The sequence below is a fragment of the Callorhinus ursinus genome, unplaced genomic scaffold (genome assembly GCF_003265705.2).
Source record: "Callorhinus ursinus isolate GAN/ISIS: 27379988/994484 unplaced genomic scaffold, GSC_fseal_2.0 scaffold62, whole genome shotgun sequence".
Lineage (NCBI taxonomy): Eukaryota > Metazoa > Chordata > Mammalia > Carnivora > Otariidae > Callorhinus > Callorhinus ursinus.
The window spans coordinates 1,810,931-1,833,978 of NW_027397124.1; the positions used below are offsets into that span (position 1 = coordinate 1,810,931).

A 23,048-nucleotide genomic window follows, 5' to 3' on the forward strand; every position below is an offset into this window, starting at 1 on the left:
TTCCAAACTCATTTTATGAGGCCACCATGACCTTGATCCCAAAACCAGAAAAAGACCCCATCAAAAAGGAGAATTACAGACCAATAACCTCGATGAATATGGATGCAAAAATTCTCACCAAAATACTAGGCCAATAGGATCCAACAGTACATTAAAAGGATTATTCAACATGACCAAGTGGGATTTATCCCTGGGCTGCAAGGCTGGTTCAACATCCGCAAATCAATCAATGTGATACAATACATTAACAAAAGAAAGAACAAGAATCCTATGATCCTCTCAATAGATGCAGAAAAAGCATTTGACAAAGTACAGCATCCTTTCTTGATCAAAACTCTTCAGAGTATAGGGATAGAGAGTACATACCTCAGTATCATAAAAGCCATCTATGAAAAACCTACAGTGAATATCATTCTCAAAAGCTCTCAGCTTTTCCTCTAAGGTCAGGAATGCAGCAGGGATGTCCACTATCACCACTGCTATTCAACATAGTATTAGAAGTCCTAGCCACAGCAATCAGACAACAAAAAGAAATCAAAGGCATCCAAATCGGCAAAGAGGAAGTCAAATTGTCACTCTTTGCAGATGATACGATACTATATGTGGAAAACCCAAAAGACTCCACCCCAAAACTGCGAGAACGCATACAGGAATTCAGTAAAGTAGGAGGATACAAAATCAATGCACAGAAATCAGTGGCATTCCTATACACCAACAACAAGACAGAAGAGAGACAAATCAAGGAGTCGATCCCATTTACAACTGCACCCAAAACCGTAAGATACCTGGGAATAAATTTAACCAAAGAGGCAAAAGATCTGTACTCAGAAAACTATAAAATACTCATGAAAGAAATTGAAGAAGACACAAAGAAATGGAAAAACGTTCCATGCTCATGGAGTGGAAGAACAAACATTGTGAAGATATCAATGCTTCCTAGAGCAATCTACACATTCAATGCAATCCCCATCAAAATACCATCCACTTTTTTCAAAGAAATGGAACAAATAATCCTAAAATTTGTATGGAACCAGAAGAGACCCCGAATAGCCAGAGGAATATTGAAAAAGAAAAGCAAAGCTGGCGGCATCACAATTCCAGACTTCCAGCTCTATTACAAAGCTGTCATCATCAAGACAGTATGGTACTGGCACAAAGACAGACTCATAGATCAATGGAACAGAATCGAGAGCCCAGAAATGGACCCTCAACTCTATGGTCAACTAATCTTTGACAAAGCAGGAAGGAATGTCCAATGGAAAAAAGACAGTCTCTTCAACAAATGGTGTTGGGAAAATTGGACAGCCAAATGCAGAAGAATGAAACTGGACCATTTACTTACACCACACATAAAAATAGACTCCAAATGGTTGAAAGACCTAAACGTGAGACAGGAGTCCATCAACATCCTAAAGGAGAACACAGGTAGCAACCTCTTCGACCTCAGCCGCAGCAACTTCTTCCTAGAAACATCGCCAAAGGCAAGGGAAGCAAGGGCAAAGATGAACTATTGGGATTTCATCAAGATAAAAAGCTTTTGCACAGCAAAGGAAACAGTCCACAAAACCAAAAGACAACCGACAGAATGGGAGAAAATATTTGCAAATGACATATCAGATAAAGGGCTAGTATCCAAAATCTATAAAGAACTTATCAAACTCAACACCCAAAGAACAAATAATCCAGTCAAGAAATGAGCAGAAGACATGAACAGACATTTTTCCAAAGAAGACATCCAAATGGCCAACAGACACATGAAAAAGTGCTCAACATCGCTCGGCATCAGGGAAATCCAAATCAAAACCTCAATGAGATACCACCTCACACCAGTCAGAATGGCTAAAATGAACAAGTCAGGAAATGACAGATTTTGGCGGCGATGTGGAGAAAGGGGAACCCTCCTACAGTGTTGGTGGGAATGCAAGTTGGTGCAACCACTCTGGAAAACAGTATGGAGGTTCCTCAAACAGTTGAAAATAGAGCTACCATGCTATCCAGCAATTGCACTACTGGGTATTTACTCCAAAGATACAAATGTAGGGATCCAAAGGGGTACGTGCACACCAATGTTTATAGCAGCAATGTCCACAATAGCCAAACTGTGGAAAGAGCCAAGATGTCCATCGACAGATGAATGGATAAAAAAGATGTGGTATATATACAGAATGGAATATTATGCAGCCAGCAAAAGGAATGAGATCTTGCCATTTGCAACAACGTGGATGGAACCGGAGGGTGTTATGCTGAGTGAAATAAGTCAGAGAAAGACATGTATCATATGACCTCACTGATATGAGGAGTTCTTAATCTCAGGAAACAAACTGAGGGTTGCTGGAGTGGTGGGGGGTGGGAGGGATGGGGTGGCTGGGTGATAGACATCAGGGAGGGTATGTGCTATGGTGAGCGCTCTGAATTGTGCAAGACTGTTGAATCACAGATCTGTACCTCTGAAACAAATAATGCAACATATGTTAGGAAGAAAGAAAAAGAAGAAGATAGCAGGAGGGGAAGAATGAAGGGGAGTAAGTCGGAGGGGGAGAGGAACCATGAGAGAGGATGGACTCTGAAAAACAAACTGAGGGTTCTATAGGGGAGGAGAGTGGGGGGATGGGTTAGCCTGGTGATGGGTATTAAAGAGGGCATATTCTGCGTGGAGCACTGGGTGTTATGCACAAACAATGAATCATGGAACACTACATCAAGAACTAATGATGTAATGTATGGTGATTAACATAACAATAAAAAATTTTTTAAAACCTAAGTGTCTTTCATAATGTATTATATTTTCCAACAACTGTTAATACCAATTACATCTAAAACATAGAAAGGGGGCGCCTGGGTGGCTCAGTCGTTAAGTGTCTGCCTTCGGCTCAGGTCACGATCCCAGGGTCCTGGGATCAAACCCCACATCCGGCTCCCTGCTCAGCGGGAAGCCTGCTTCTCCCTCTCCCACGCCCCCCCTGCTTGTGTTCCTTCTCTTGCTCTCTCTCTGTCAAATAAATAAAAATCTTTTAAAAAATAATAAAACAGATAAATGCTGAGTAGAATATTAATCTTTAAAATTCACCCTGACTTAACTGTCAAAATACCTAGAGAGGTTTATCCTCAAATGGTTTCAAGCTTTAAAACCTGTCATATTTCTTTCAGAAGCAGCCTCCTTTCACTTAATATTTTGTCTGTCCTGGCTCTTCTGAGCCAGTTAAAGGCCCATCTCTTTTCTAGCCTGGGTGGTGTTCCATTCTCAACTGATCCTTTCCCTACATAATATTCCCAAAGTCTACTGTCACTTGCTAATGTGTTGCTAGCTGGGAGCTAGAAAAGCCAAATTCTCCTCCAACTAGTAGAAGTCACCACTATCCAGGAGTAGAGCTGACCACCCCCGCCATTCTAAAAATGGCTTACCTGCAGCCACTGCTTTCTTTGTTTGTTAGCAGTAGCCTCTTTGTAGATTATCTTAGCAACATGTACTAAGTATGTTCTTCAGAAACTTGAAGGAGAAATTAAAGAAACAACATCCCTCACAATAAAGCAAATAAAAAATAAAGAGGTTTTATAAGCAAGGGCAAAGAATAACTGTTATTCCACAGCTCAACAACAAATTAGATTACAAATTTTAGTTAGGGCCCATATTCAGAAATGATCCTATAAAAATTTAATTATAAATGTCATCTCTAACTTTAGATAAATAAGCTTAACAACCTCCATCCAAATGGGAACTGGCATCATCCTCTGAGAAGCATACAGGATGAAAGCTAAGAGGGGAGTTCTGGGGCCAGACCACCCGGTTCCCAGTCCTGGGCCCACTACTTATTTGGCTAACTTCTTTGTGCCTCACTTTCCTCATCTGTAAAATGGAAATGATAAATTGTACCTACCCAGAATGGCTACTAAGGAGGTTCAAACAACTAGAACAGACCCTGGCACAAATAGGGTCAAGTACTCAAGAGACGACCACTGCTGCTCCTGATGAGGGGGAGGAGGACTTACCCTTTGTCTAGTGTCTAACTTAACCTCCCAAGTGTCTCGAAACCTGAAAAGCACAGCTGGTTTATTAGCCTAATTGAATCTGTAGTAATTTCACTCAAATTATATTCCAGTTCGTTGGAATGGCACATACCAGTGACTTTTCCCAGTGCAGCCAGAACCAATATGCTATTTTGCAACTAGGTCTGTTCACAGACTGGAGGGTCACGCTGTTACACAGCCATCAACACAGAGATTTCTTTTATACAGGAACAAGCACATGAGAGCAGACTTCAACAACTGTGTGATTTCACTCTTTGTGTCAGGAGATGAGATGTTTTACAGAGGTCTGAGGGCTGAGCTGGGTTACAATGCATAGCCTACCATTCTAATCCATATTCTCGGTCCAAGAGATATGTACTCTGTGTGTGCCAGGACTGTACCCCACACAAAGTGGGAGGTTACGTGGGAGAAAGTATAAAAACAGATCTGCGGATTAGCACTTAGAGAGTACATCTCTGTCTCATTAGCCACAATCACAATAGCTGGCGGGGACAAACTCCCATCCTCCTCTTTCTTCAAAACACCTTTAATAGAGCTGCAATGACCGGGAAAGGTAACTTGTCTGCAGGCTGAGCTCTTCTCTCTTCCTTGCAAGTTCCTTGTCAGACGTGCTAATAATGAGTCAGAGAGTACCCAAGAGCACCCAGCAGGCAAAGAAATGAAAAGTAAGGATTTATAAAATTAGTTCAAATCACTCAAATTTCTATGTCTAGGTATATAACTGCTTTTTTAATAAGGTATATGTTTTCCTTGCGACATAAATTTTAATTTCATAGATGCTTTATACATTGATGCTTCAAAATTTGAGAAGGCCAGGGAAGAGGTCACGAATGCTTTAAGAATCCAATAAAAGGGGTGCCTGGGTGGCTCAGTTGTTAGGCGTCTGCCTGTGGCTTGGGTCATGATCCCAGGGTCCTGGGACAGAGCCCCACATCAGGCTCCCTGCTCAGCCAGGAGGCTGCTTCTCCCTCTCCCACTCCCACTGCTGTGTTCCCTCTCTAGCTGTCTCTCTCTGTGTGTCAAATAAATAAATAAAATCTTAAAAAAAAAAAAAAGAATCCAATAAAAACTACAGACCCTCTCTCTGACCGTTCAAACACCGTATAAGCATGTATATATCCTGACTCTGCCAATCTCCTAAGGGCCAAGCATGGAGCCCCGTTGAGAGTGTGGGTCCAGCTTATGAATTTCTTTTCAACTGCATTTTGTGCAGATTTCCAAAAGGCAGGGAAGGCAGTATTATAGCTTTAAGTCTCTTTAACACAGCTTCAGTGCCAAATATTTCAAAATCCACAAATACTTAAAGGCAGACAATCTAGAAATTCTCAGAAAAACCCTTATAAGGTCAAATACATCATTCTTCTTTTCAATATGAGAATTTATAGCATACTTATTTTGGCAATTCACCTACTTCATCATTCCATACCTCACAGAGACAGTTTTCTTTCCTAAATAAAGAGGCATACATTTAGAGGGAGAGGAAAGTGGCAGGTCTTCACACTCCTGAGAGGTACAAGTTGGGGGTCACCGGGTGGGAAGGTGTTAGTGGGAGGGTGGACAGAGCAGAGATGGAGCCAGCAAGCTGCACCTACTGCTCAAGGAAGAACAACGAAGTATCTCAAAGAGACACCTTATGCCTGGCCAGCAGATGATGGAGACACTGCTCAGAACTGGCCAAAAGAATAGAGCTGAATTTTTAAAAAATCCTTTTAAAACTAAAATGTTATCAAGTTTATTCTTTCCGTGAGCACCCAAAGAACAAAGAGACTCTACTGGACCTATAAATACCAATTAAGGAGAAGAAAGTGTTTGTGGAGGCAGATAGCCTCATAGAAACAATTATGGGTTTATTCAAATAGACGTGAGCTACAGGGAGAAAAAGAGTAATTTGGGGGTGGGGTAGAAGAAGGAAAGAATTAGAAATTTAAAAGAAGTGGCTTTCATTTGGACCTGTGTAGTATGTGCTGTGGTACTGTTCACACACATCTTCCCAGGAACAACAGCAGTGTGGGGCTTCTGGAAAAACACTTCGGGCGGTGGAAATACCAAGCCATGCTTGTCCAATTACAAGCCAAACAGCGTAAGTACATCACAGCATTCTTCACATTCTTCCACATACTGACAAAAAAACACAAACCATTTGTACCTATTCCAGACATGGTTGGTTTAAGCTCTTTACACAGTATAATCATTATGAAGAACACAAGGAGACAGCTTCACTTACATGGTTAATGAAGAGACTCTTGCGTTTTTCTCTCACTGTGAAAACAAAAGATGCAACAGAAATGTTATACACCTGCATGCCAACCCCGGGCAGGTTGGTGAGGACGGGACCTCTTGTGTCACAGCCCCATCCTTCCACCAACATACCCAATGTTCAATTACCATAGATAAGACTATGTGACCAGAACAAATGCAGATCTGAACTCGGCTAATAGAGCAAAATATAGACCCACTTAAAGTACAGCATCCTAACAAAACAACTGCAGCTACGATTAACTGAGTGGTAGCAGCTAATAACTAAAAAATCTATTACATAGCAATTTCATAAAACTTGTATGCATCCATTAATTAGAATGATTAACCACTAATAAGACTATTTATTTCTAACCCAACCCGACCCATAAAGGTCCACACACTTTGGGTGAAATATATAAAAAAATAACAACGATAATACCCGCAACAGCATTAAGACACAAGACAGATAATGTACATCAGAAGTGTTATTTATCATGGAAACCAAGTACACTACAGGTTGGGTGCTAATGAATAAAACCAAGTTTCTGTCTAGGAGTCTTTACGGAGGAGCATCTTGGAGCACCCTCTCCCTCAGTAAGGCTGGTAAAACTCACAATAAAAAATACTGCCCTGTCTAAAAGATCATTCCTTCTACTACTGTCTGTGCATCGTGGCTCAGCCTTCCCTACACCAGACCTTAGTGTTTCCCAGAACAGGGGTCCTTAGTCCCAAAGGTGTAGAAGGGTGACAGGGAACACAGAGGATTACTGAAATAACCTAATATCATTGAGTTTTGCCTCTTTTTTCCTGAACACTTACTTTCGAGGCTACATATTAGTCAGCTGACACGTTTACTGAGTAGGTCCCTGTAGAGGATATGAAGAATAAGTTTCCTTCAAGGAGATGACAGCTCGGTCCCCAGGAATCAGTAATGCTACCTAATGTATATCTGTACCCTAAACATACAAACAGCATACAAATCCAGCTCATCTGAGGGAGGAGGACTTCTTTTCTTGGCAGTCCATGACCCACGTGGATTCACTAGTTTTCAAAAAGCCCTCCAGCTCATCTGACTGAGGGACTGGGGAAATATTTTCCTACGTTTACATTCTGTTCTTCAATTCACAAAGAAACATTTCACTTTTCCTTAGAAGTCTTATCATCTCTGGAAACATTTCACTTTTCCTCAGAAGTCTTATCATCTCTGGTACGCTGTCCCTCTTCCTGTCTCAACGATGTTTGGGATACAAAGCAAAAACCAGCCTGAGGATACTGCTGAGACAAGGTGCTTATACCTGGCCATCAGATGGATTCATCTGCAGGCCACTGGCATGCACTGCACACGGACTGTGAGGCAGCCTGGCCACGGTGGAGGCCAGACCAGCACCCTTGGAGCTCAAGTGCACATACAACAGCAGCAGACTCTGTCTGCTATCCACACTGTGGAAGCTGCATGGTTTCTTTTGACCTAATTCCAAATAAGCATCATCCACATGTGAACCACAACAAAAGAAAAATGAGGGTCTGGCAGAAGCACCGGGTTTTAATTTCCTGGCACACATACTTTGTGTGCGTGCATGTATTCTGTGCACGTGTGTGTGCACATGTGCATGTTTTCCTTAAATTAATTCAATACTAAATTATTATGCATCTATTCAAGGTTGCTCTACCACATGGGGGTATGATGACATTTCTATGGTGGTTTCCCATTGCCTGAAGGGATCTGGAAACACTTTCTACACAGGCAGTAGACCTGACAGGGTTAGCAAAAGGTGACAGTCCTTCCTAGGGCATCCCAGAAATAGGTTTGTGCAGAGGCTTTGTGTCTCCCAATTCTGGGAACTGCCTCCAAGGTCACCTTAATGCCCTGTATCACCCAGCCTCCAACAGATAAAAGATATCCATGCCTCAAGGAATATTAGAGCTTCTTATATATGGGCACTATTGAAAAAATTAAGCATTATTCAAAAATAGAAGGAGAGGGTTGAAAATCAGAATCTTCAATAGTACAGGCTGAAAGTTTTAACAAAAAAGTTTGTAACAAAAAAACAAAACAAACGAAAAAAACACACAAAACAAGTAGGAATACTGTAAAAGTGTATACTATTCTTGTACATCTCCTACAAAACTAAATCTCAGGGAAGAATCAGGCCATTTCCATGGAGCCCAACTGGTTCCAATTAGAATAGTAAAAAACAAAATTCACTAAGATGTTATAAAATACCTAAGGATAAGGTATCCAAATCTATTACAGAATATCTTAGGCACTCACTGTTTTTATACAAATGAATACCTATACCTTATCCTATTTCACTCAGAGCAACTGGGCCTGCTGAATCTAATCTGAAACCTGGGTTCAGGGGATTATTTTGTATTCTTTATTATTGTGTGATGCCACTCCTGAGAGGGCCTTTGCAGAATCGTCTACATAGTATCTGAAAGGCTCTTCCACACATATATCCCTATGACTGACTTCCTTGTGGAATGTCTCCCGAATCCCCAAACCAACTGCCAGTCCCTATACAAACAAAAATAGTTCCCAATATCCATGCTGATACTAGGTGACCCTGACCATAACTGCCTGGATCCAGGTAGATATCCATTCCTAACTGGGCAAATTCTCTCTCCTGAGAATCCAGAGATGCTAGTTCATCACTGCTAGCCCCTCGTCTGAAGGTATGGGGTGGGTGGGATGAAGTGCATCTCCTTCTGTGCAGAAAAGAGTTAACATAGAAGGTCTGACTGCCATCCCTGAAAAGGCCTGTTTGCAAGAGAGGCCCTAAGCTGGTGTCTGGGAATATGGATTTGGGGAGGGTTCCTACCATTCCCTAACTGATAAAAGTGGCTCACTGTGCTTACATTGTGCAAACAATACAGTTTACGCTAAACACCCGCTTTCCTCCTGGGAGTCTAGAATTTTGTTACATACTGGCAGAGGCTGCCTACTTAACCAGTCCTCAGTGAAAATCCTGGGCTCTGGGTCTCTGAGGAGCTTCCCTGACTGGGCTGTCACTGGAGAAACCTAGTGGATCCTGCATGACTCTACTTGGAGGGGACTCTTGGAAGCCTGTGCCTGGTTTCCTCTGGACTTCGCCCATGCACCTTTTCCTTGTACTAATTTTGCTTTGTATATGTTCTTTGTAAAAAGCCATAGCCATGAGCATGACTATATCTTGAGGGCTATGACTCCTCCTACTGAATCACCAGGGGGGGGGGGGGGGGGAGTTCAACTTGAGGCTCTCCAACACAGCTGACACAGAGAAGAACGGAGAGCAGGAGGGGGATGAGGAGGAGGTAGGTGCTTCCTTATTCCTAATGGCTTTTAGTCCTTATTCCAATGACTTGTAAGGTTTATCAGATACCATGGTGCCCTTACAATTAATTACTCCTTTCCCCCTAAGCTAGTAGGAACAGGATTAAGACACTACCAGAGGAGAAAAAATAGTAAGTGGAATCTCTTACACTGGTATCACCAAAAAAGATGAATTGTATTGCTTATATCTAAATCTGTCTTTAAAATAAATTTGAGGGTGCCTGGGTGGCTCAGTCCTTAAGCGTCTGCCTTCGGCTCAGGTCACGATCCCAGGGTCCTGGGATCAAACCCCACATCGGGCTCCCTGCTCCGCGGGAAGCCTGCTTCTCCCTCTCCCGCTCCCGCTTCCCCACTTGTGTTCCTGTTCTTCCCCACCCCGTCAAATAAATAAATAAAAATCTTTAAAAAAAATAAAAATAAAATAAAATAAAATAAATTTGAAACTACTGAGGCCATTAATCAGCTCTGAAATTCAAATGGCTTTTAGCCATTTTGTTTTATGTAATGGCATAAGCAATATGCCAATTCATTTCTGATATTAGCTTTAATCATTTTTAAACCTGAGTATTTTGGGTTACTAATAACACATCAATCAAATTTCTCTGGAGTTTTCAGAGTTTCTATATACCTGAGTGACTATTATAATAGCCAGATTTTGCTTTGTTGAGAAAACAGACAATAAATTGATGTGGATCATACATCTCACTTTCCTGGAAAAGGAATAATCGCTCTCTCCTTTGATCCCATCCATGATGGTTTGGTAAGAGAATTTTTTAATTGGCTACTGAAATAAGTCCATAATGACTTAAAGAGAAAATGTATTTGAGGCTTCAAAAATAAGCCATCTAGGGGCGCCTGGGTGGCTCAGTCGTTAAGTGTCTGCCTTCGGCTCAGGTCATGATCCCAGGGTCCTGGGATCGAGCCCCGCATCGGGCTCCCTGCTCTGCAGGAAGACTGCTTCTCCCTCTCCCACTCCCTCTGCTTGTGTTCCCTCTCTCGCTGTGTCTCTCTCTGTCAAATAAATAAATAAAATCTTTCAAAAAAATAACAAATAAATAAAAATAAGCCATCTAAAATCAACAAAAACACTACTGTTAGCATTAAGTCTTCTCCAGATAAAATGAGAAAATGGCAGCGTTTGCCATCTGAGAGAGAACCAAAACTTCACTTAGGTTGCCACATGACATTCCTTTGTCACAATGTCATAGAAGCAAAATGTCTTTACTTTTAAAAATACAACTTTCTAATTACTGAGGATTTGTTAACAATCTAAATGCAATTACAGCTAACCTCTTCTACAGACAGGCATTTAAAAAATTATCTTGGTTTCCCCTGTTCCATCTCTAAAACAGATCTTCCAATGGTGGGGTTAGCCACTATATGACACAAAATGGGAAGACTAAGTAAGTCCTAAAATAGGTAATCCAACATTCTTCCTTTGAAAATGAGGACGCAGCCCATGCAGGCCAAGGCAAGGCGTGACCAGACGGGGGAAGACCGGGGATGGCTTGCCGGGTTTCCCAGATTCCATCCTCTGCACTAGCCTCCCTCCCTCCCAGGGGAGTGTCGCTGCTGCCTGGAACCTGCATGAAATGAGCTCCATTTGACAACAGGTAATTAGATCCGATATGAACAGAGCTAAGCTGTTCCACAAAGAAAAACTACTTAGCTTATTAATTACTCTGGATGCGAAGGACTGGCAGGCCATTCAAGTGGGAAGCCTTGACAACAATATAAAGAATTCTAGAATTTTGTTTTGAGTGATTGCTGGAATAGCACAGTCAATCGGAACCACTAAAATCTAGTTCAAAAGAAAAGGTTTTCTTTTCCTTTCCTTTCTTTTTTCCTGTGGGTGAGCACAGATCAGGCTTTAAACAATCAAGAGATTGTTATTAACTTTTCTTATAATACGTCTGAGATTTCCACACAATTTCCTCAGTGTTCAATAATTCAGTGAATTCAATCATTCACTTCAAAACACAACCACTGAGTCCCATTAGGGAACACAGCTCAAAGGCAAATGCAAAGATATTCTGAGGTCCCAGCCTGTCTAAGCTAGTTGCTTCACAGGGCTGTAAGTCATGAATACCAGTGACTGGGACACAGGTTTGTACAGTGTAGGAACACATTCACCCCACACCCACAGGCCCTGTAATAGGTGTCCTGATGAGGTCACTACCCCACAAGGCACCTCTCCTGCACTGCAGGAGGGCAGCTTCTCCCAAGAACTCCAGCCCACTCTGAATTGTCCTGGACCTGCACATATTTCTTATATTTGGGCACAGAGGAAGGGGATATTCTGAACATTCAAAGTGAAATCTAAATAAGCAAAGCAGATGAAACAAAAATGAAAAGATAAGAAAAACTGCAAAGACGTCTAGGGCAGATCAGTCATGAAGAGCAGAAGATTCCAGAGAACAGAAGAGGTAGCAGAAGTAGGTATAGGTATATGGAGAAAACCATTCAAAGATCAAGTGTCCATCTAATAAATTGCCAACTAACTTCAGAAGTTTTCTGTTTACCTAGGGCCAAAGGATTTACTCAGAAGCACAGAAACCTAAATAAAGTGGATTCTTTTAGAACTTTGCTGATTGTAAGAGAAATGCATGCTTACTATAAAAAAACACTGGAAAATACTAAACAGTATAAAGAAAAAGATACAAATAAAATTTAAATTAGGAAAATACAGAGAAACCTAAAGAAAAAATATATAATCCAACAACCCAGGGATAACTTATTATTTTAGTGTGTATCCTCTCAAGGAGTCTCTTTTCTCTATGCACACGTACACAGATGTGTTATATGCACTTTTGCATTTTAACATATTTAGATACAAACGAGCACATATACATGTGCACACGTACAAGCTGCCCATTTTTCTGTTGGTGTGTTAGCAGTGTCGCTGGTTGTACAACAATTCTTTAATACATAAGGCCATTAATCCTTTCTCATATGTATTATTTTTCCCATTTGACGGTTTAATTTTTAGGATGCATTTTGACGTAAGTTTTCATTTTTAGGCAATTTCTCCTATTGGTCTTATAAGCTTACATGCCCCCTTCCCCATTCTGAGATTAATATTCACTCATACTGTTTCTAGATATTTATAATTATGTTCATCACAGCTAACCTCCAACTAGTGGACCCACCAGAAATCTATTCTGGCACAGGGTGGCAAGGTTATCACTTGATTTTTTAAAGTGAGATTCAAAGTGCTCTCTATACTTTCACAAAGGACTGCTATCAAATGTTGGTTCCTACCATTTCAGGTCTGACCTCTTCCTGGTTTGCTTTCAAGGTGTGTGGAAGCAACTCTTAAATGAGAGGGTTGATCTATCTGTATCAAGAAACATGGACAGAAAAAGATGGGTCTGGGCATAGCAGAGCCCAGAGACCACCCTTTCCTCTTCTACTGGTAGCCATCATGTCTCCTCCCAGTCAGACCCAGGGTTCAGTGTGAAGTGCTGCAGTCGGCATAAAGAAGGACTCATATCTAAGAGACCGAGGTCACGGAAGAACCTCAATCCAGGTGAGCAAATGAGTACCTACACTCCAGAATAAGGACTGCACTTACTGAGAGCCTCTGCTGTCTCAGATTCTGTGCCCAGAGCTCTGACACAGATGTGTTATATGCACTGACAGTTGGTCTTCCTGACAATGTCACAAGGAGGCACAACCTCTAGTCTACTGCGGTTCAGGAAGACCACACGGATCAGATGCAGAGAATCATACAGACAGTGATGGATGTAGGCTTGCAGCTCCAACAGGTTGATTCCAGAAGGTTGTGCTTTAATACATGACTATCTTCAGGAAATCTTTCCAAGGCATTACTTGTTCTTACATGGTGACTGACAGACTTATCAATGAAATTCAGTTGCCTTCTAGATATCGCAGAGGAGCTGACCACAAACATCAACAAGAGAAGCTGTCAAGAGTACAGAAAGGGTTAGCCTGTGCTAAATGAAGGGAGACTGAACGTCCTCACAGTTTAAAAAGGAGAGTTGAAAGAAGTTGTAGAAAAGTAAGAGTTTATCACTGCAACTGACAAACCAGAGGGTGCTAGCAAACAGCAGAACACAGCTGGGGTGGAGAGGACATAAAGCTCTATGGCCACTGGGATGAATGACCATCCCAGCCTTGGCTCTGGGTCTCTCCTCACTGAGCAATTTTCTGAAACTGAATCTGGGGAAAGCATAGGCCAGGAGAGACAACAAAGTACAAGGCATATTGAGGAAAAACTGATATCCTGGGTCTAATTTGATTTCAATGTAATTTGTATTATGTAAGCAGCTTCCTCCAGACTGGAAGGCTCAAGAGATCAGACACTGGCACAAGGCAACGCTTCCAAGAAAAGTGGGCCACAGAGCCCAAAAAGGACCTCCCTTGTGCATTTAATTTACAGGGCTTAGCATGGCCAAGAGACCCTGCACCACCCCTCTCGTGCAGCTCAACAGATGACTGCAGAGACAGGAGAGCTGCCCTGAGGGTAGGATGGCCATGTCAAGTTCAGACCTGGGAGACAGAAGTCCAAATACACTGCCTGGGCCTCAAAAACCTACATTCCCCTGCCCTCAAATAATGGACATGTCCCTTTCTAATGAAGTTAGGAAAGGTGGAAGAAAGTGATGTTGCAGCATAAACCAGAGCGCCACCTTGTGAGGGAGACTGTCACAATGCCCTCGTGTGTCGGCCCAGGAGTGACTCCCTGCCTTCATTCTTTCATTACTTCATTCATTCAATCCATCTTCTTTTTAAGTTTCTAAGATGTGCTAGCCTCTGTGCTTGGTACAGAGAATGCAAAATGAGGAAAACACTGTCCCTATCTAAAACAACATGGAATTTAGTGGGTACACCAACCCACTATTTCTTTATTTACAAGCCATAAAAAAAAAATTAACTCCACAGGAATGGAATATACAAACTGCATTGAATTTAATGCCACTGATTTTATGGTACACCTTTATTCTAGTTGCCACTTAGGAAGGAAAAAAATGCTACCAGTTAAATTTTGAGAAGCCACTGCCTGTCCTGATTTCAGAGGTGTTACAGTTGGGGAACTATCAGAATGGATGAAATGTGGGGAATCCAGGGAAGCGCCAGCCAAGAGGCAGACTCTGGGCTGGCACAGGCAAGAGGGAAGGGCCCTGAAGACAAGGATGGTGCGTCAGCTGCACTGTGACGGAGCAGAGGGCCTGGCCGTTCAGGACTAGGAGCAGCTCAGAACTATGGGAGCACACAGCAGGAGGCAGGGGAGGATTGGCAGGGAAGGCAGAAAGGGCCCGAGGGAATGGCTGCATGCCACGCTGAGGGCTCACTGTCCCTTGTGGGCGCGCAGAAACCACCGGAGAAGGACAGTTGGAGCAGGGGGGGCCCTGGTGGACCTGTGTTACAGAATGCTCCTTCTGGTAGCAAAGTGGAGGCAAAGAAAGAACAGAGTTGGAAGCAGGAACGTAGGAAAGAGCCCATGGTCACAGATCAAGTGAAAGAATATGAGCTGTGAGTCATGACACTGGAGGAAGAGATACCAAGTATACAGGGGAGAGATGGGACACAAGACATTAATCACAGGACTCCTGGGCTGCTGGCTGGGGACCCAGGCCGACAGTGGGTTTATCCTTAAAAAAAACAAGACAAGAAAGTAGACAGGCGAGGAAAGATGGTGACTTCTAATTTAGACATAACAACCCTGAGGGATTTGTGTGACTGCCAGATGGAATGTCTCTCAGGCAGTGAGAAATATCCATCTGGAATACCTAACTACAGTGCCAAGGTACGGTATGGCTTCTCCCTGCCGAGGTCCTGGGACAGAATGGCTCAGGGGAGTCCCAGGTGTCAGCGCTGAGGGACCCAAGTACCTGCTTCACAGGCACAAGAGCAGAGACTGACTGTAGGCACTGACTGACTGCTTATTGTGTGTTAGTTCAAGACATCTTCCTACTGCCTCATGACAACAATCTACTAATGTGACAGTTATGATCACTGCCAATTTACAGGAAATTATGACCCAGGAGATCACATAACCATAAAGCTAAGTAATAGCACTCAAGAGCCTCAGGTCAGCTCCAGAGCCCTGGCCGCCAAATTGGAGACCAAAGAACGATTCCTGCAAGAAGAGGCTCACCACAGGCTAAAGATAATCACAGTCGGCCCCCTACTTACGGACTGACTTTTCACTACTCTGGACTTCTGATATTTCTTGGGCATCTACCCCACCAGACCAGAAGGAAAAGATAAGGTAGGGCAATACTAGTTTTCATCATTCTCTCTCCCAAAATGATCTTGTCAACAGATAATTCAGGGCTGGACTAGAGTAGCAGTCTTGAAATGAGGTTTTCAAAGAACTCTTGAACATGGCTGAGGTATGAGGCAGGGACTCTGTCCCCACCTTCTTCTACACAGTTACCTTTCTCCCACTTCTCAGAAAAGGCATGCCAACCCACCCCTGGACATGCACCAACCTGACATCAAAGACCTCTCCCAAGGCACCCAAGGGACAAAACAGACACCAGGGGTGAGGCTGCGGCCTTTAATCCAGGTTCCACAACCTGCAGCACAGCCTGGAATCTGCCCTGTCCTGTGGACATTTCTACTAGGGGCACAGTGAGGACTTCTGGCTCTCCATCTACAGATACCACACTGGGATGACAGTTTCTACTAGCACCATGCCTCTTCAGTGCTTAGACTCCGTCAAAGACGCAGGCTCTAAGGGAGAGACCCAGGGGAGCACAGGGATGAGCATAAAGGTACAGCACACTGTTGGCAAGGCACATCCTTCATCCTACCTGTCTGGCCATTTGTCGTGATCATATAGAGTGAAGGTGGCCATATGCATGTGTACCGACACGTGACATGAATTGAAAAGAAATGAAATCAGACCATTTCTGACAGAAAGGAAGTCTGATTTTACTGACTGTCTTGACAATGATGCTTAGCTTTGTCAACAAGGTCATATGAAGGACATAAGATTTTGACAAAAATATATTTAAATCAAAAGAGAAGCTAAAAAAACAATAGTTCAGAGGGAAAAGGACAGGTGGGGAATCTTTCATTCAACATATATTAGAGTTCCTTCTATGATCTATTCACTGTACATGGCATAGAGATGTAAATGTGAGCTTTCTCAATAAATGCAATAAATCAAAACAATAAAGTGAAGATCACTCCCTCTTTCGAGGGGTATACAAACTTCAATGGGGGTTGAAGGACCCAGGCACGGTGTTCTGAAATGAATCACAAATTTATTTTCCCAAGGCTCCTGAGTGTATCAGGTTAAATCTGGTGCCATCAAATGGAAATGTTTTTCTTTAACAGCAGATATAATTAAAAGTCATTTGTATGTCTGGTAAAGTCTTTTTGGTATACTTCCCAGAAACTACAGAAGTGAGAAGCTCCTCTAACTGGGTGACAAACTCTTTTGCAAATCAAGGGATTCCAATTCCTTTCTGTCAACAAAGCTGAAGGAGAACAAGATTGAATTGTAGCTGATCATTAGGAATGGTTTTGGATGATAAATCCCTTGGAGACTTTTTGACATATGAATCAGAGGAAATAGAATTTAGTGCTATTACTATAATAAATCTCCTATTCCCATGTATGTACCTATATGAACAAAGTTCCTCAGCATTTACATCTATAAAAACAAAGAATCTGATGTTGACTAGCACCTCATTCCAGTAATATGTAATATTCAGCCATAGGAGCATCTCAGTAAGAAGTATTTTTCTAAAAATTACTCCACTTCTCTGTTTAATAATTATTCATTAAAATCTTAATGTTTGCATTGTTTTGATCAACTAAGGGCTAATGACAATAATAATGACACATAAATCCAGAATTTACTTTTAACATTTAGAGATTTACAATGGTGAGAAATAAAAATTAAACTTAGATCCATATTTTCATAAAATGGAAGTATGATGTGTGATAAATGACTTAGAAATGTATTACATTAGGATAAAATTCTATAGAGAAAATGACATGGAAATACAAGTTCAAGATGAAAAAGAAATCATATGAAATTTCCAATTGTTAAAGACAAGTCGTTCATACATTTTTAAATGATTTATGGTGGATTACCAAATCACTAAGGTATTAAGATATTATTTGAAACATTTTTTTAAAGAGGAATAGTTTTATTTTAAAATGTCCATATTTAAAATACATTAAAAATTACATCCTTTGATAAGATGAAAAATTTTTATAATCAACATAAAAATGTTCGAAGGAGTTCATAGTTTTTCAAAATTATTTTCCATGGTATGTAAGCAAAGGACAAAAAAAAGAATGAAAATCACTGGTGTAAGAGCTCTGGGGTCCTATGGATTCTTCCATATCTAACACCAAAAATATTCCCTATGGAACCGGATAAACTGTACAGGAGACGCACAGAGTGAGGGACAGGGACATGGAGACAAGAGCACGGCAGAGCACAGCGCATAGGAGGGTGACGAAGAGAGCTGGGGACATGTAGGAAAGGGGATGACAGAAAGGTCGTGGGAACGCTCAGATGGAAGAGATTCCTGGCAGGGCACAGGGGGTCAGCTGCTTCTAAATGCCAGATAAAAGGAGTACAAAAAGGTTGGTCCCCTTGTGATAGAGAAGTTCAACACCGCCCAGGAACAAAAACATGACCCTGAACAAAGGAAGGCCACAAAACATTTTTTTCAATTTCAGTATTTCTGAAAGAATGTGCAAAGAAAACCAGGGCTCATATTTTTATTTCTGAATTTTAATGCTTCTACTTTGGCTGTAAGTCACTCAAGAGAAAATGGTTTTTATTCCTTTAATTATTTCAAGAAACTCTTGAACACACAGATGACATATACACACAAACACGGACACATAAGTTCTTATTTTTGTCCAAATTCTTTTTCAAGGTAAAGAACTTCTAGAAACCATACTAGTTAAAATAAAAAAGATGTGGTTTAGCTGCTTTCTCCTAGTACTTAAGAGTAGACTCTCGTGTCTTTGAAAACAATGAATTAAAATAGTATAGAAAAGGAAAAACCACTAGGAATTATATTTCTTCCCCACAAGCTAAAATGATAGCATGAAAAGCCAAGGTAGGCCAAGCAAACTAATTCCTCTCTCACCTGGCAACCCTACCTGGTCCCGAAAGGAAACCTTCTTGGTCTCTTCTTTGTTGAGTGGCTCTCATACAGAGAAATTCTACAATGACATCCCATTTGTGTGAGGAAGAGACTGAGAGAGCCGCGAGTCTGGCTTGGACAGAATACCCCTCACTTCAGCCAGCTGGCAGACATCTCAGTAGGCAAGCACTCCATTATCATCTGTTATAGTAAAGTTTCCAGTCTCCTTCTGAACACTGAGAAAAAGGATCCAAGGCCAGCCTAAATCTCTTTGATATAAGAGGGAAAAGGAACTTAGTAGATTCTAATTTAAGTCCTAATGACTTACTACAGGTATCAGGTAGAGCAGAATAATGAACAGCTGACCAGTGCGGAGCATGGCACATAGTGTGTTCATCGGACCGTCGAGCGCTGAAGCAGGAAAGAGGATGACGGGTCTGCAGAGCAGAGAGCTGCAAAGGCACAGAGCACCGGGCTGTGGCCCCGAGCAGGAGCTGCCCTCACAGAACTGCCATCACCCCAACAACAGTCTCCGACCCACAAACCCAGTGCAAACTACTGCAGGAGTACATCACCCTGAAGAAGAAAGGGGAGATCACCAAATTCAAAAGAAAGGAATCTAAAAGGTGCTGTGTGCCTTATAATCTTAAAATTACAACATTTCTTCCAAAAAAATAAAAAATAAACTGGCATAGGTGGGACCCACAATTCTGGACTGCTCTAATGCTCTCAGAAGTATGGGGGTCTTGTAATGAAAACAGAAGTTTGTGCAAGCAAAGAATGATCACAAGCAAATCAAAAATGTCTCACGGCTTTTGTCATTTTTCTCCTTCTTTCAATCACCTAAGTTAAACATATCCTCTGTCCCAGGCAGAGCAAGGCACAGGAAACACTGAGATCCATTATCACGTTCCCTCTAGGAGCTAGTTGGCAATACAGACAAGAAAATAGTTCTAAATGCCACAATATGGTTCAGACTATGAAGAAAGCATTCACAGATATAGCGGGAACTCACCAAAGGCCCACTTAACCCAACCTGAGGGGTGAAGGACGCCTTCAGGGAGGAAGTGATAGCTGAAATGAGGCTTGGAGACTGAAGAAATGAGTTGTGTAGAAGACAGAAGCGGAAATCCAGGTAAACGCAAAGGCACAGGAGGCCACACGGCACACCAGGGGAACTGCAAGGGATTCCATATGGCTGAAGCACAGAGAGGCAAAAGAAGAAAGTGGGCTGAGAAGGCACACAGAGGATGGAGCATGAAGGGCCTTGCCCATTATCACACTAAGGCATTTGAAATTTAATTCTAAGGCAACTGGGGAGCCATTACAAAAGATGAAGCAAGCAAGAGATATAATCGGATCTGATTTACAGAAAGTCTTTTCACCTAACAATTGCAGAGCCATAGCAGTGGAAAGGGACAAGGTCACAGGTGAGTCCAGAGGCTGCTGCAGTAATCCAACTGAGAAAACAGAGGAGTCTCAACTAAGGTGGCAGCAATGGGAATGGTAAAGAGTAGTCAGATTCAGGGACATTTATGAGGTAAAAAGTAATACACCTTTGATCACTTGGCTGTAATGGTGTGCCAATAAATGTTTAACAGCTGCCTTAAAAAAATGCCCTGATTTGTAGCATTTGTCAATTTCTACGGGGTAAAAATTCCCATTGTGACTGTTTTCAAACTCCAAAAATGGTGTCACTGAACTTGGAACTGGGAAGAAATGTGCACAGTCAGCTCCTGCAAGTCAGCGTGAGTCAGCTGCAGGACTACTGCCAGAACATGAGTCCAGGAAAAGTTGAGGCCTCCCCTGGCTGGGGGACCTGGGTAGAGTAGGAAACGCAGGACATTAACTGCAGTTACTAAGTTCGGATTGGGACATACTGAGTTAGAGGAAGATATCAAGATGTCCAGCAGGCAGACAGATATAAGGGATCTGAACACAGCAGAGAAAAATCCGGCTAGACATCATAGTCGAAACGGACATTGTGAGAAATCGTGTGCAAACCCAGAAGATAAGAGGATAAAGCACAGAACCCTATGAAATACCAACATTAGAGGGATGAATGAAAAACTGGATCAAGGATGCCAGAGAAGGACCTTTAAGAAAGGGAGGGTTTCTCGGGACCAAATCCCCAAATAGTTCCCTGACTGATAATCAATTCACCAAAGAATTAACTTACTGAAGTTACCAAATTTACCTATTTTTAAAATAAAATTATTTATAAAGCAATTGTTCATTAGAGGGACTTGTTTTCAGCAAATTGGTCTGTTTGAATATAAAAAGCCAAAAGAGAAGGAGTTTTAAGGAGCAAGGAATAGTCAGTAGCAGCAAATGTCACACAAGAGGTCAAGAGCTAACAGAAGCAAAGATGTCCCTGAACAACCTTACAACACATGCTCCACAGAACGGCGTTGGGGGGAAGACGCCAGCGGACAAGTGAATGGAAAGAGAAGTAGAGATGGTATAGAAGCTTTCAATGAAGAGAGTAGTAGAGAAGAAAACCTCAGGAAGGCTATTGATTATCTTTCCTTTTCTTGTATTTCTTGTGTGACTCATAGATCCAGCATTTAGGGAGAAACTGAAGGATTAAACAAAAGGATCAAAGTAATCGATACTCTGATGGTCCAGGAGAGGAAGGGGGAATGAAATCTGTAGTAAAGGTAAAGGGGGAAGATACACTTCCCTAACTCATTTGTGGAGCAATCCTTCTGTTAGGTGGGAAAATGGCTGAGTTTCATTTTACCAAGACAATCATGCTATGTGTCATCTATTAAGAGGCCCTTTTGCAATTCCATTTGATTCCAGTTCGAAAATTTCCTGAATGATATTGGTCTGTACCCTGAAGTCACAGGAAACAGGAACCAAACCTGAAAGTATGCCAATCTTGCATCATTAAGTGCAAAATTTAATTGTTTTAGATTCTCATTGTCCCAAACCCTCCTCCCCACTGTCACCATCCTTCCCTTGCAATATCCTACCCCTCCCAATGGCTTCCCAATTTACCAGGCCAAGAAATACATATTCTGTTTTGTTTTAACCTGATATATTTAGAACTTATTTCACAGGTGTTTGATGCCTAGAATGACTTATTCTTATGCTTGGAAACACTGATTATTTTATAAATGCACCAAATTCTTTCAGATCAAGTCAGGGGCAGCTTGAGTAAAGATCACCAGTATCACTTCAGCATTTTACCATGTAAAAATTGTAACCTAACCATTACTGAAAAGTTATCAGTTCTTATAAATGAAGTCTCTGTCTTATAAATGTTTGACTATTTTCTAGTCAATTTAGGATTTTCTCTAAATTAGAGCTTAGTGATTTGCCAAAACAGTCAGGGATTGAATTACACAGGACTCCAGCATTGTAATATAATATCCTGGTCACTACATGGTCATTTAACAAATTTCTCTGGCTGCTCTTTTACAGGAAACCAACTGAGAAGATTCATGTTCACTATATTGTGTAACTTTTATCTGTCCTTTGTAGCCAAGGGCCAGGGAACAATGAGATAAGCTAGGGGCTGAAAAGAGAGAAAAATCCTTAACAGAAATTATACACACACCTGGAACAAACCACAAAGATGGCAGAATAAGCTGGGTAGTAGAAGTTTGGCAAAAAGAAAACATTTACCCTTAGTGTACAGGTTTAATTCAGCTCTCAAGTGGCACAAGAGAGATAACAGAGATTTTATTTTATTTAAAGATTATATTTTGCTTTCTTCTACAAACTGTCTAAAAAAACAAACACTTCTGATCTTTAGAGATTTATGCAAATATCAATTCTTAAAGGAAAATGTCTGACTCTGCTGTAAAAACTGCTACTATAGAACATATGTAGAAATAATCCAGCTGACTAGCAAAATGAGGATAGTTGCTTCAAGATAGAAAATTCTAGGGGTGCCTGGGTGGCTCAGTCCACTAAGCATCTGCTTTCAGCTCAGGTCATGATTCCAGGGTCCTGGGATGGAGCCCCACATCTGGCTCCCTGTTTAGCATGCGGGGTTGGGGGGGAAGCCTGCTGCTCCCCCTGCTTGTATTCTCTCACTCTCTCAAATAAATAAATAAAATCTTCGGAAGGAAGGAAGGAGGGAAGGGGGGAAGGGAGGGAGGGAGGGAGGGAGGGAGGAGGAAGGAGAGAGAGAGAAAGAAAGAAAAAGAAAGAAAGAAAGAGAGAGAGGGCGCCTGGGTGGCTCAGTTGGTTAAGCGACTGCCTTCGGCTCAGGTCATGATCCTGGAGTCCCGGGATCGAGTCCCACATTGGGCTCCCTGCTCAGCGGGGAGTCTGCTTCTCCCTCTGACCCTCTTCCCTCTCGTACTCTTTATCTCTCATTCTCTCTCAAATAAATAAATAAAATCTTTAAAAAAATAAAAAAAAATAAA

At 41.8% G+C, this 23,048-nt stretch overlaps 1 protein-coding gene across 4 annotated transcripts in view; it reads right to left on the bottom strand.

Annotated features, from left to right (window-relative positions):
- CCNY (cyclin Y) overlaps positions 1-23,048 on the bottom strand; it is a 304,247-nt gene that overhangs the window by 58,422 nt on the left and 222,777 nt on the right. For all 4 annotated transcript variants that reach the window (XM_073885514.1, XM_025885880.2, XM_073885513.1 and 1 more), the window contains one exon: positions 6,251-6,285. In XM_073885514.1, coding sequence (XP_073741615.1) covers positions 6,251-6,285 — 35 coding nt within the window. The remainder of the gene's footprint in view (positions 1-6,250; positions 6,286-23,048) is intronic.